The following is a 14,691-nucleotide window of genomic DNA, read 5'->3' as shown; positions in this document are numbered from 1 at the left end:
GTTCTTACCTAAGGTAGTCACTAACAGGAACATCAATCAAGAGATTGTTGTCCCATCCTTGTGTCCAAATCCTTCTTCAAAGAAGGAACGTCTTTTACACAATCTGGATGTAGTTCGTGCCCTCAAGTTCTACTTGCAGGCAACTAAAGATTTTCGCCAAACTTCTTCCTTGTTTGTCGTTTACTCTGGACAGAGGAGAGGTCAAAAAGCTTCTGCTACCTCTCTCTCTTTTTGGCTTCGTAGCATAATACGTTTAGCCTATGAGACTGCTGGACAGCAGCCTCCTGAAAGAATTACAGCTCACTCCACTAGAGCTGTGGCTTCCACTTGGGCCTTTAAGAATGAGGCCTCTGTTGAACAGATTTGCAAGGCTGCAACTTGGTCTTCGCTTCATACTTTTTCCAAATTTTACAAATTTGACACTTTTGCTTCTTCGGAGGCTATTTTTGGGAGAAAGGTTCTTCAGGCAGTGGTTCCTTCTGTATAATGAGCCTGCCTATCCCTCCCGTCATCCGTGTACTTTTGCTTTGGTATTGGTATCCCAGAAGTAATGATGACCCGTGGACTGATCACACATAACAGAAGAAAACATAATTTATGCTTACCTGATAAATTCCTTTCTTCTGTTGTGTGATCAGTCCACGGCCCGCCCTGTTTTAAGGCAGGTAAATATCTTTTAAATTATACTCCAGTCACCACTTCACCCTTGGTTACTCCTTTCTCGTTGATTCTTGGTCGAATGACTGGGACTGACGTAGAGGGGAGGAGCTATATGCAGCTCTGCTGGGTGAATCCTCTTGCATTTCCTGTTGGGGAGGAGTTATATCCCAGAAGTAATGATGACCCGTGGACTGATCACACAACAGAAGAAAGTAATTTATCAGGTAAGCATAAATTATGTTATATATATATATATATATATATATATATTATATATATATATATATAATCTCCAACAAAAGCAGGCACTCACCGGGTTTGAAGTGGCAAAAAACTTTATTCCAACAGAGTGACGTTTCAGGGTTTTACCCCCGTACTCAGACTCTGAGGACGGGGGTAAAACCATGAAACGTCACTCTATTGGAATAACGTTTTTTGCCACTTCAAACCTGGTGAGGGCCTGCTTTTGTTGGAGGTTTATGAAATATGTTGCTGAGCACCCCGGTCAAAAGGATTGTATCGTGAGTGCTAGACTGCTGTGTACTGGTGTTTATTAAACTGCTCCCTTCCTGCTTGGGCTGGGCATTATACATCTGCTAGTTATTTGAATCACTATTTCATACATAATGCTTACAATACACCCGGTGGAAGCATGCAGTATTTGAAGTGCCTACTGTTTCCTGCAACAGTACATGCAATGGGTGGCATGTGTAACACACTCCTGTTTATTTCTTTCTTAAGATGAGTCCATAGGAATTCCATAACATTTGGGATATACTTCCTGCCACTAGGAGGAGGCCGAGAGCCGACACAAGTGCTTTAATTCCTTTCCACCTCTCCTCAGTTTGTTCTCGGCCTCCCAGGAGAAGAGGCTGAAAATGGAGGTGCTGCAGCTATTTGCTTTAAAAAAAATATTTTGTTGGATCTCAAACCAATGTGAGACCCTTAACCCCTGATGCAGATTCATTTAGTAAGACAATTTCAGCACATTGAATGAGACAGGGGCATAGGAATACCTTTTTATGTGTGCAGCCTCTCCCTATGGGATTTCAGCCATAATTACCCTCAGGCGTCGCAGGGACATGTCCCTTAACCCCCCCCTAAGGGAATACAGGAATTTCCTCTCATATCCTCTGTTGTACATGTTCAAGCACTGGGCTCTCTACTTGATATATTTGCAGACATAATACTGTTAATCTCAGTGGAGGGGTGCGTCAGTCAGGTAAGTGATCCTGCAGCACTTACACAGCCCACAGACTGTTTGAAGATACTTTTCACACAAGTATAGCATAGCCAGGGGTCTTAGCCTGCCTACCTGGTGGCGCACTTTTTGGCCCTTTTTAGAAAATCATTGCCTTAGTTCATGTGGGGGCTACATAGGAACCTATATATCCCTCTTGACCCTCTGACAGCTCTTTTGGGACATTTTTTTTTTATTTTTTTATAGCCCTTTCAGTGACTGCTCTCTGTAGTCAGCTGTTGCTTCAAGCAGCATACGTTTCGTTCCTGGAAGGGGAAAGGATCATTTGGGGGGGGGGGGGGATGTGTACATTTTTGCACGCTTTAAGATTTATTTATTTTTATTTACTGTACTTTTAGCATCTCTGAGGCATTGGGAGTGCCACAGGTAGTAGCTCTGTCCCCCCCAGCTTGGAGCTCTTTCTCTTGTCTTTCTGCTGCTGTAAAAAATGTAATCGGTAGAGTTTCTCCGGCTCTGACAACAATTTCTTCATTTTTAAAGGCAGACTTCTGTTCTCGCTTCCCAGGAGTGGGTGAGTACCAATGCTGGAGCTGTCAGGGGGTTCCTTTTTGGGAAATTTTGAATCTGGGACCTGAGAATTTTTCCAGTCAGTCTCTTCATAGAACTGGTGTCAGAGGTGCATATTTAGCTGACCTAGTTTAGAGGGCTGTCTACCACATTTATTTAAATTTGGGGTATTCTCATGCCTTTGTTATTTTACACAGTTTCCATAGAAACTAACATATCTGTCCCCTCTAACCATTCCAAACCCATTGGATGGTGGACCTTCTGACCATACCTCATTCCAATTTGTGTGCGTTTACTGCAAAACTGTTTGAGGTGTGTCAGGTTAACCAGCTATGTAATAGTTGTGTACCTCACATTATGCATGCAAATCAGCCACAATGGAATTGAATGTCAGCCCCCCCTATGTTTTGTCAGATTCAATAGAGTGTAGTTCTATAGATAATCCTCTGTGCAATTCCTCTCAATAATTTGCTAAACTGTTAGTTTTTCAGGTTAATCAGCTATGCAATAGTTGTTTCATTTTCTTTCATGTAAATCAGCCGCAATCCATTATCTCTTCAAAGGCTCGTTGTTCTTCTGTAGTGCATATCCACAAAAAAGCAACCTATGATTCTATTATCAATCTGCATAAAACAATGGCAGTATATTTGTCGGTTAGCTCCAATCCTTATTACAAGTAACTTAAAGTGCCACAAAATATGTTGAGATCTGTGCATATCATAAAAGGGCTAATTAAGTAAAAATAGTTTGCATAAAAAAATTTGTTTAAAAATTGCTGACAAGTATTTTTAAATTAATTTAAAAAAAATAAGCAAAATTACTTACATAGCCATGCTGTCTGGAGTAGTTGGATCCACCCCCCTTATCAGTGTTCAGCTTTGAAATACAATGCCTGTGTTTCTGAAGCTACTTATTTTCTTCTAGGCATGCTCAAGTAGATAATGAGTGTGTACTTTCTGCATTCTACCAAACAAAGGTAGATATAGATACAGCCATAGAAGGAAATGTGTGGGGGGAGTTAGAGCTGTACAAATCAAACTTAAAAGAAAGGGTTAATGGCGTGGCACTGCAGTATAAATTTGCTGGTAAAGTAATTAAAGTACATATTATTATATTGTGTCTCTATCCCAACTTGTTTTATGTCTCTTTAATGTACGTAATATAGTTTCTGTTCTGACAGAACATGCTACCTACAAGTCCGGTACTGGCTAATTACATATATTTTTTGTATATGATAGATTCTGTTTTTACAGAACATACTAATTTAAGGATTTTGGAAAATATTCCTAGTTTATGCGTATGGTTACACGTTTATTTGCATGTGCATCAGAACTTACAATATCATTACTTATACACAAGCACTTTATATGTAGATACCGTTTCGGCAGTACATGATGCTTTCAGGTGCAACAATGCACTCAATATCGTTCCATATCTTAGTGCACAATTGTGTAACCTCTTTTTATAATCATTTATTGATGGTTTATACGCGGTTTATACCACATCAAGGCTAAATGTATATATATCTTCTGTTTTGTCAGAACACTAAATAGGCGGTAATACCATGTGCACATCTATGTTTTTAAATGATTACTGCATGGCCAGCTCGCTGCTTGTTAGGTACAGCAGCTTCCACAATATTATAATATGCATACCTGCTCTTTTTTTTAATAACATCAGCACTTAACTCCTATCAGAGCTCCTGTGAACTTTATAGAGGAGCTGTGTTCAATTCTAAGTAAAAAATCTGCATGTCCTAGTATGAGAGCAGATTTGTTTTATATTGCTTTATTATGTGTTATGCCTTCCCTTTCTGGGATATGACAACTTGCATGTGCACAATGGTATTCTATATGCACAACCTGAGGTTTCGGCAGATTTATGTCGCAGTTCATACTATATATATTATAGTATATTATATTACTATATTAGTCAAGGGTCACCATTCTATTCAGTGTATGCTTGGTGTTGTATAGCAACGTTATGGGCTTCATAGATGTACTGCAGTTTAATTTCTGTATGTGACAGAACACACTACTTACGTGTAACTTTTATTATCAAAAGATTCTGTATTGACAGAACATATTAATTACACATGCTTTAGTGGTGCTTAATCATACTTTATTGTATGCACTGTAAATTCTACATTCACATTAAAGGGACAGTATACTCATTTTTATATAAATGCATGTAATAGACACTACTATAAAGAATAAGATGCACAGATACTGATATAAAAATCCAGTATAAAATGGTTTAAAAACGTACTTAGAAGCTTTCAGTTTAACTCTGTTGAAAAGGCAGTAGGAAAGCCCACTGCAAGTGGGAAATAAGACACCCCCCTCCCCCTTCTTTTGCATATGAAAAGACCCTTTACACAAACAGGAGCAAGCTGGAGAAGGTAGCTGACGGTATTCAAATACAACTTTGGGGCTTGGTTAGGAGTCTGAAAATCAGATCAATGTTATTTTAAAATAAGCAAAACTATACATTTAAAAAAAACAAAAAACTTTATGGGCTATATAAATAGATCATCTACAAAACATTTAAGCAAAGAAAAAATGAGTGTATAATGGCCCTTTAAGTTTCTTACCTGTTCCTTATTTGCTAAGACATGTCTTATTGTACATACATTTTGTATAGACAGCATTTCTTAGTTACATGTATGTTCTTTGCTAATTACATGTAGCTTTTATTCAAAATAGATTCTGTATTATCAGAACATGCTAATCATATATACTTTATTTACTAGTCACGTGCCTTTTTTTATCTGCATGTAGATTCTGTATAAACAGAACATGCTAATTATATGTACTTTATTTGCTACATACTTGTATCTTTCTGTACATATACCAACTATGGCCTAGTTTCCATTGATGTGGTAAAGTTTAGAAACTGGTGCTAATAATGGAGATTTATGTTTTGCAGATTTTTTTTTTTAACTTAATATACAACATATGGACATTATAGCAAGGACTGCAGAGGTGTATGTAGTCACTGTATGCAGCATAGGTCTAGTTTAACCCAGTTTTGTAAACAAAGGTTTAGAGTTTGAATCCAGTTGTGAGTGCTGTTTTCTCACTTTTAAGATAGTCCTTTTATATATTTGTATAACATTTCCATTTTTCTTATGCAGAACCTAGTTCTGAAGAAGGAAATTCTCTTTTATGGACAGACTTACAGTCACCTGGCTATGATAGCGGTATCCTAACTCTGTTTTAGGTAGAATAGAATCAATGTTCTCTTACAGCTGTTTTCTTTCCAGAACGGTAGAAATGGGAAGTGGATTTATCAGCAGTCCTCTGTTCTCCAGGGGAGCAGACTCTTCAACGGTAGAATCGATCAGCTGGTGGATTTACTGTATTTTTTCCATGTTTTTCTATTTGGACTGTAACCTACCAGGTACTGTGCCAAATCCAGGGACCTATAAAGTCATAATTGATATGCCTTAGAATGCCCATGGATTTTTTTTGTTCTAACTCATCTGTTTTCTTTTATTGTCTTCCAAGAAATATTGCTCGAATCCAGGAGTCTGCTTTAGTAATACTGATTGCTCCAGCTTGTTCCTGCAGGACCTGGTATACTAATCTGGTTTAGATGTCCAGTTGCCAACCTTGATTCTTTAAGGCTATCTTGTGTCTCAGAGGTAACACACTGCTTCTAGACAGCAGTACTAGGTTCAATACCCAAGTATGCTGTGGGAATTTTTTTAATATAAAATCTCTACTCTACTAAGCGGTGTGAGATTGAACACCTAATTCTGAGGTTTACAGTTTTCTCGGATTATGTTTTTGTCCGTCTTACAAACTGGGAGTCCAGTTTGCCAGAGAATTTTTCACACGTATGGAAGGTTCTCTTTAAGTGGTGCTCTTCCAAGAGTTTTTTTTTTTCCTGGCATTTTTTAGGATTCATAGGATTCTTCAGTTTCTGCTAGGTGACTTTGAGAAGGGATTGTCCGTTAGTTCCTTTTGGGCCAACATTTTTAAATTATTTTGCATAAGAATTTAGCCATACTTACTAATGTTCATATCTTTGCTCAAGATTTGGAGGACACTAGATCAGTTGTTAAACCTATTCCTTCTCCTTGGAATTTATTTAGTTCTGTTCCCAAGGTTCTACCTTGAACCTATGTTCTGCATAGTTTTTAATATTTTGTCCTGGTTCTCTCTATTTTTACCTCAGCTAGAATCATTTCCGAATTCTCTGCTTTCCTGTAAATCTTTTTTTTTTTTTTTTTTTTTTTAATAAAAACACAGAAAAAAAAAGATTGTTTTTCTTACCTGCAAAGCTGAAACATGTATTTTCTGCTCTCATTCTTTAAAGATTTTCCTTTTTACGGTTTTCGCTTTTTTGAGAAATGGCTTTTGGCAAGAAACTCCTTCAGGCCACAGGTTCTGGCAAATGGGAACTGCCTTATTCTGTCCTTCCCTTTCATTAACATGGACTCTCAGCTTAGGTATTAAATCCCACATGTTATAGAATTCGTATGGTCTCTTATCTTACAAAAGAAAACACAATTTATACTGATAAATTCTTTTCTTTTGGGATAATTTTAGGACGACAGTTCTTATTTTCACCTCCGTAGTCCCTGCTTTTGTCTTTCCTACCTATCTTTTTTTTTTTTCTCTGCTCAGCTATACGTTCAAATGAGGGGAGGTGGGAAGGGATTAAAGCTCTTGTGTGGGCTCTCGGCCTCCTGCTAGTGGCGGGAAGTGTATCCCATGTTATTAAATTTCTATGGACTCTTATCATCCCAAAAGAAAATAATTTATCAGGTAAACATATATATTTTTTTTAATATTTTTGTGTGTGCAATTCTTGTGATTTTGAATAGTGTGTGTATCACACTTGATTTTGACTAACTCTGTATGTGTGTTTTGCCATCCAGGCTTTGTAAGGTAACATTTCAATCCGATTTGATGATTTTAAAGCTTTTTAACCTTGGTACCATCCTCTCCCCCAGCACGGCTGTCCCCTTTATAAGGGTCAATACATTGTTATTCTAGAGAGTTACTTAAAAGTGATGGTAAACTTCTCCCCTTTATAAAAACAGATCTGGAATGAAATTCTAATACCCTGCGCTCCGCTACCCATTTCAAAAGTAATTTTTTTTTGCGGTTTGAATTGTTGTCCAATCGGCGCCCTAGCTACAACAAAAGGCGCCCAAAGGGGAGAGCTCTTATTGGACAGCAATTTAAACCTTTCATTCACAGAAAAATTTACTTTTGAGGTATGTGGCGTAGCGTGGGGTATAGAATTTCCTATCTACGTTAAAAAGTAAGTTATAGCGCGTATGGATTACAACTGATTACAATATCACTAGTATTCTGGATCTGTTGTTATGAAGGGGAGAGTTTACTATCACTTTAACTGAAAAACCCAGCATTCTAACAACCCATACTCCCACTATTTTTACACCACTTTATATACCATGCATAAACAGCACTTAGCTCCTTTTTGCTTTTCTGGGTACAAACCCAGAGAAGCAAAAAGGAGCTAAGTGTTTAATTTAGTGCGGCACATGTCTAGGAAATCTCCTGAAAAATATTTTTCTCTTGCAAGGTGTATCCAGTCCACGGATTCATCCTTACTTGTGGGATATTCTCATTCCCTACAGGATGTGGCAAAGAGAGCACACAGCAGAGCTGTCCATATAGCTCCCCCTCTTGCTCCGCCCCCCCCAGTCATTCTCTTTGCCGCTCTAACAAGTAGCATCTCCACGGGAGGGTAAAGTGAATGTGGTGTTAGATTTGTAGTTTTTATATCTTCAATCAAAAGTTTATTTTTAAATAGTGCCGGTTTGGTCTATTTACTCTCGGGCAGAAAGTGATGAAGAATTCTGCTGAGAGGAAAATGATTTTAGCATGTTGTAACTAAAATCCACTGCTGTTCCCACACAGGACTGAGGAGTACCAGAAAACTTCAGTTGGGGGGAACAGTTTGCAGGCTTAACTGCTTTGAGGTATGTTTCAGTCATCTTTTTTTCTAGTCAAGACAAGATAATGCTAGAAGACTGACAAGATTCCCCATGTGGGAAGGATAAACCATGTTCTGAGACTTAGTATAGAACTAGAGGCTTATTTAAGAGGGCTCATTAGACTGGTTATCACTTTTGCAGGGCAATCGATTATTTTATTTGAAAAAATACTCTTTATTGACACTTTTATAGCACTTTGGTGTGTTTATTGGGGTTTTATTCCACATGGAATTATTTTTAGTCACCTAAAATTGGGTTCTGAAGGCCCCACAGCTCCGGAGTGGGAGGGGCCTAATTTCGCGCCTCAGTTGCACAGTTTTTTATGACAGATTTCCTTGCATGCTGCTCCACATGGGTCCAGAGACTGCTTGAGGACTTCAGGAGGCTTGATTTTCTCAAATCCAATCCTTAAGGGAAGGTAGGGCCACAGCAGGCTGCTGTGGCAAGGTGCTGTAGTTTATTAAACAGTTGCTTGCTTTAGGCGGCTCCGGTTTGGGCATTAAAGGGTTAATCAGGCTGAAACTTGCTGTGCAATCATATCGACGCATTAGGCACATACTGTAAAAATTTCAAGAGATTTGGTTCATTTTTCACCATTTTGTAAAATTGTGTGCGCTTTTATTTCTTGAAGGCACAGTACCATTTATTGCATATTGTATTTTTTACTTGATAAAGGGATTTTCCAAGCCTGCTTGTGTATAATACTAATCTGTTAAACATGTCTGACACTAAGGAAAAGCCTTGCTCTATGTGTTCAGAAGCCATGGTGGAACTCCCACTCAAAATGTGTCCCAAGTGCACTAATGTGTCTATACACTTTAAAGATCATATTGTGTCACTCAAAAATATAGCCCTAGATGATTCTTTCACTGAAGGTAATGAGGATAGTCCGCCTTCCTCTCCCCATGTGTCATCACCAGTTACGCCCGCTCAAGCGATACCTAGTACCTCTAGTGCTTTGGCACCTATTACATTGCAACAACTAGCGACAGTCATGGATAATTCCCTTGCGGCCTTTCTATCCAAACTGCCAGTTTTCCCTAAAACGCGCGATAGCTCTGTTTTGAGAACAGATGAGGAGCAGTCGGAAGCTTTGGGAGGTTTATCTGATGTACCCTCACAACACTCTGAAATAGGGGCGAGGGAGGTAATGTCTGAGGGAGAAATTTCTGACTCAGGAAAAGTTTCTCAGCGGGCAGAATCAGATTCACTAGCATTTAAATTGGAACACCTCTGCGTACTGCTCAGGGAGGTTTTATCAACTCTGGATGATTGTGACCCTATGGTGGTCCCAGAGAAATTGTGTAAAATGGACAAATATCTAGAGGTCCCTGTATACACTGATGCGTTTCCGATCCCTAAGAGGGTGGCGGATATTGTGGCTAGGGAGTGGGAGAGACCAGGTGTACCTTTTTGTCCCCCCCCCTATGTTTAAGAAAATGTTCCCCATAACTGATCCCAGGCGGGACGCGTGGCAGACGGTCCCTAAGGTAGAGGGGGCAGTTTCAACACTAGCCAAGCGCACAACCATACCAATTGAAGACATTTGCGCTTTCAAAGATCCTATGGATAAAAAATTAGAAGGTTTACTTTACTAAATATTTGTTCAACAAGGTTTCCTTCTCCAACCTATTGCCTGCATTATTCCTGTAACTACTGCAGCGGCTTTTTGGTCTGAGGCGCTGGAGGAGTCGCTCCAGAGGGAGACTTCATATGACGAAGTCATGGATAGAATTAATGCCCTAAAACTGGCTAATTCTTTTATCACAGATGCCGCCTTGCAATTAGCTAACTTAGCGGCGAAAAATTCTGGTTTTGCCATCATGGCGCGCAGAGCGCTTTGGCTCAAATCATGGTCGGCTGACGTGTCGTCCAAAACAAAATTACTGAATATTCCTTTCAAGGAAAGACCCTTTACGGTCCCGAGTTGAAAGAGATTATTTCGGATATCACTGGGGGAAAGGGCCATGCCCTCCCGCAAGATAGGCCTTTTAAGGCTAAAAACAAGGCTAATTTTCGCTCCTTTCGCAACTTCAGGAGCGGTCCTGCTTCAACCTCTGCAACCGCAAAGCAAGAGGGTAACGCTTCTCAGCCCAAAGCAACCTGGAAACCTTTGCAGGGCTGGAACAAGGGTAAATAGGCCAAGAAGCCTGCAGCTGCTACTAAGACAGCATGAAGGGGTAGCCCCCGATCCGGGACCGGATCTGGTAGGGGGCAGACTCTCTCTCTTTGCTCAGGCTTGGGCAAGAGATGTCCCTGATCCCTGGGCATTAGAGATTGTTACTCAGGGATATCTTCTAGAATTCAAGGACTCCCCTCCAAGGGGAAGGTTCCACATTTCTTGACTGTCTACAGATCAGACAAAGAAAGAGGCGTTCTTACGCTGTGTAGAAGACCTTATCAAGATGGGAGTGATATACGAGTTCCAATTTCAGAACAAAGACTGGGTTTTTACTCAAACCTGTTTGTGGTTCCCAAAAAGGAAGGAACTTTCAGGCCAATCCTGGATCTAAAAATTCTAAACAAGTTCCTCAGAGTTCCATCATTCAAGATGGAGACCATTCAAACAATCTTACCTATGATCCAGGAAGGTTAATATATGACTACCGTGGATCTAAAGGATGCATACCTACATATTCCTATCCACAAAGATCATCATCAGTTCCTAAGGTTCGCCTTTCTGGACAAGCATTACCAGTTCGTGGCCCTTCCCTTCGGGTTGGCCACTGCTCCCAGAATTTTCACAAAAGTGCTAGGATCCCTTCTGGCGGTACTAAGACCGCGGGGCATTGCAGTAGCACCTTATCTGGACAACATCTTAATACAGGTGTCGTCTTTTCACAGAGCCAAGGCTCACACGGAGATTGTACTGGCTTTACTAAGGTCTCAAGGGTGGAAGGTGAACATCGAAAAAAGTTCTCTGTCCCCGCTCACAAGGGTCCCCTTCCTGGGGACACTAATAGACTCGGTAGAAATTAAAATATTTCTGACGGAGGTCAGAAAGTTAAAGCTTTTAAATACTTGCCGAGCTCTTCATTCCATTCCTCGGCCATCTGTAGCTCAGTGCATGGAGGTAATTGGGTTAATGGTAGCAGCAATGGACATTGTCGCTTTTGCTCAAATTCATCTCAGGCCACTGCAATTGTGCATGCTCAAACAGTGGAATGGGGATTATGCAGATTTGTCTCCTCAAATCCAACTGGACCAGAAATCCAGGGATTTTCTTCTCTGGTGGTTGTCTCAGGATCACCTGTCTCAGGGAATGTGCTTCCCTGAGACAAACTTCCTCTTTACGGATCTAGATCCAGGGACCCCAAGGCGGCATTGATAGATGCTCTAGTAGCGCCTTGGTCCTTCAGTCTAGCTTACATCTTTCCACTGTCTCCCTTTCTCCCTCCTCTGGTAGCCAGAATCAAACAGGAGAAGGCCTCGGTAATTCTGATAGCGCCTGCGTGGCCACGCAGGACTTGGTATGCAGACCTAGTGCACATGTGTTCTGTCCCACCATGGACATTGCCAAATAGGCAGGATCTTCTAATACAGGGTCCATTCAAGCATCCAAACCTAGTTTCTCTGCAGCTGACTGCTTGGAGATTGAACGCTTAATCCTATCCAAGCGTGCGTTCTCTGAATCAGTCATAGATACTGATCCAAGCGAGAAAGCCTGTCACCAGGAAAATTTACCATAAGATATGGAGGAAATATCTTTTTTGGTGTGAATCCAAGGGTTACTCGTGGAGTAAGATTAGGATTCCAAGGATATTGTCTTTTCTCCAAGAAGGATTGGAGAAAGGTTTATCAGCTAGTTCCTTAAAGGGACAGATATCTGCTCTGTCTATCCTTTTACACAAGCGTCTGGCAGAAGTACCAGATGTTCAAGCGTTTGCACAGGCTTTAGTCAGAATCAAGCCTGTCTATAGACCTGTGGCTCCTCCATGGAGTCTAAATTTAGTTCTTTCAGTTCTTCAAGGGGTTCCGTTTGAACCTTTACATTCCATAGATATTAAGTTATTATCTTGGAAAGTAGCTATATCTTCTGCTCGAAGAGTTTCAGAATTGTCTGCTTTGCAGTGTAATTCACCCTATCTTGTGTTCCATGCAGATAAGGTAGTTTTGCATACCAAACCTGGTTTTCTTCCTAAAGTTGTTTCTAACAGGAACATTAACCAGGAAATCATTGTTCCTTCCCTGTGTCCTAATCCAGCTTCTAAGAAGGAACGGCTTTTACACAATCTTGATGTGGTTCGTGCTTTGAAATTCTATTTGCAAGCAACTAAGGATTTCAGACAAACATCACCTTTGTTTGTTGCCTATTCCGGGAAGAGGAGAGGTCAGAAAGCGACTGCTACCTCTCTTTCCTTCTGGCTGAAAAACCTCATCCGATTGGCTTATGAGATTGCTGGGCAGCAGCCTCCTGAACGAATCACAGCTCATTCCACCAGAGCTGGGGCTTTCAAGAATGAGGCTTATGTTGAACAGATTTGTAAGGCAGCGACTTGGTCTTCACTGCATAATTTTGCCAAATTTTACAAATTCGATACTTTTGCTTCTTCGGAGGCTATTTTTGGGAGAAAGGTTTTGCAAGCAGTGGTGCCTTCCGTTTAGGTTACCTGTCTTGTTCCCTCCCTTCATCCTTGTCCTAAAGCTTTGGTATTGGTATCCCACAAGTAAGGATGCATGTGTGGACTGGATACACCTTGCAAGAGAAAACAGAATTTATGCTTACCTGATAAATTACTTTCTCTTGCGATGTATCCAGTCCACGGCCCGCCCTGGCAATTAAGTCAGGTTAAAATTTCTTGTTTAAACTACAGTCACCACTGCACCCTATGGTTTCTCCTTTTTTCTCCTAACCGTTGGTCGAATGACTGGGGGGCAGAGCCAGAGGGGGAGCTATATGGACAGCTCTGCTGTGTGCTCTCTTTGCCACTTTCTGTAGGGAATGAGAATATCCCACAAGTAAGGATGAATCCGTGGACTGGATACACCGCAAGAGAAAGTAATTTATCAGGTAAGCATAAATTCTGTTTTTTCACAATATTCATTCTCTGCACTATTTGGGGTTTCATTTAAAACTAAACTAGTACTTAGTATTTGTTAACATTTACATTTGTTTTCGTTAAATGTTAATTTGCTGCAGGTTGCATGGTGTATGTACCCTGTAAGTTAAAATATTTACCTATAGTGTGGTGGAGGCTGTGCGACCAACCCTTCTTCATAGAGTCCAGGGCCGCGCTAATAGGAGTATTAGTGCGGCGGAACCCAGAGCCTGCAATAATGGACATTTTTTCTGTGATCCAGCTGCACTAATCCTCGTATTAGCATTGCCTTGGACTCTGTGAAGAAGGGTCGGATTAGGGCAGCCGCCATTACTGATGTAGGTAATAAACCTTGTAAAACTAATTTTAATTATAACTATATACTGATTAATTTCGTTAGTATGAGTTTGTTATTCTTTAACCCTTTGAGTGCTAAGCCATTTCCCACCTGGGTGCTAAACTGGATTTGAGCTTTTTTTTTTTTTTTTTTTTAATATATTTATTTTTTTAATTTTTTCCCCCCAGATCCCAAAGAGTTATACCGTTGGAAAGGTTAGTCGATTATTATATTGTAAATCTTAAATAAGTTTCATGGTGATGTCACCGCGCAAAGCCCTGTCGATGCCTGTCACTATACAGGCCAGATCGCCGGAGTGGGAGTCAGTGGGAGCCCCCAGATTGCCCTCAAGATGAGTAAGTGCTAGCGACGTCTCTGAGCCGTCGGTACCTGACTGCGACAATTTGCGGCGGCTCAGAGTCGTCATTAGCACTCAAGGGGTTAAATAAGTTAGTGCATTCATTCGGATATTTGTTTCATTATAACAAAATTAATATCCATTTATTTGTTTTGAATATGCATTTGATTAGTCTCTTTCCCCTTGCTTTCTAGCTTCAATATATTTTCAAGGGCACATAATCTCCTGCTAACTCTCTCATTGTTACCAATGACTGCAGAATTAAACCCTAAACTCTCTAATGATTTGCCTACATGATCCACAATATGCTGAATCTAGGTCCCTAGTAGACGGCTCAGGATTGTTCCCTATGAATTTGTTTAAAAATGATGTAATGAAATACTCCATTTTATGTGTACACTTCATTCTTTAAATCTTTGAATGGTGGAAGAGATTCTTGTAATCATGAATAGTTATGTTTGAAATCTGTGGTATAAGTGGCCTTTTAATTAGGAATAGAAGGTAATAAAAGGGACGAGAACAATAGGTCTATGTTGTCCTTCATACCTTTTC

At 40.2% G+C, this 14,691-nt stretch overlaps 1 protein-coding gene across 6 annotated transcripts in view; it reads left to right on the top strand.

The window, feature by feature from the left end:
* Window positions 1-14,691, top strand: part of ZFP91 (ZFP91 zinc finger protein, atypical E3 ubiquitin ligase) — a 278,255-nt gene that overhangs the window by 118,686 nt on the left and 144,878 nt on the right. For 3 of the 6 annotated variants that reach the window (XM_053692305.1, XM_053692302.1, XM_053692307.1), the window contains one exon: window positions 13,970-13,996. The exons of the other annotated variants lie outside the window; for them this stretch is intronic. In XM_053692305.1, coding sequence (XP_053548280.1) covers window positions 13,970-13,996 — 27 coding nt within the window. The remainder of the gene's footprint in view (window positions 1-13,969; window positions 13,997-14,691) is intronic. 6 annotated transcript variants of the gene reach the window in all.

This window comes from Bombina bombina, chromosome 9 (genome assembly GCF_027579735.1).
Source record: "Bombina bombina isolate aBomBom1 chromosome 9, aBomBom1.pri, whole genome shotgun sequence".
Classification (NCBI taxonomy): Eukaryota; Metazoa; Chordata; class Amphibia; order Anura; family Bombinatoridae; genus Bombina; species Bombina bombina.
Note: the sequence above shows the minus strand (reverse complement) of the source record. Positions and strands in the feature narration are given on the sequence as shown.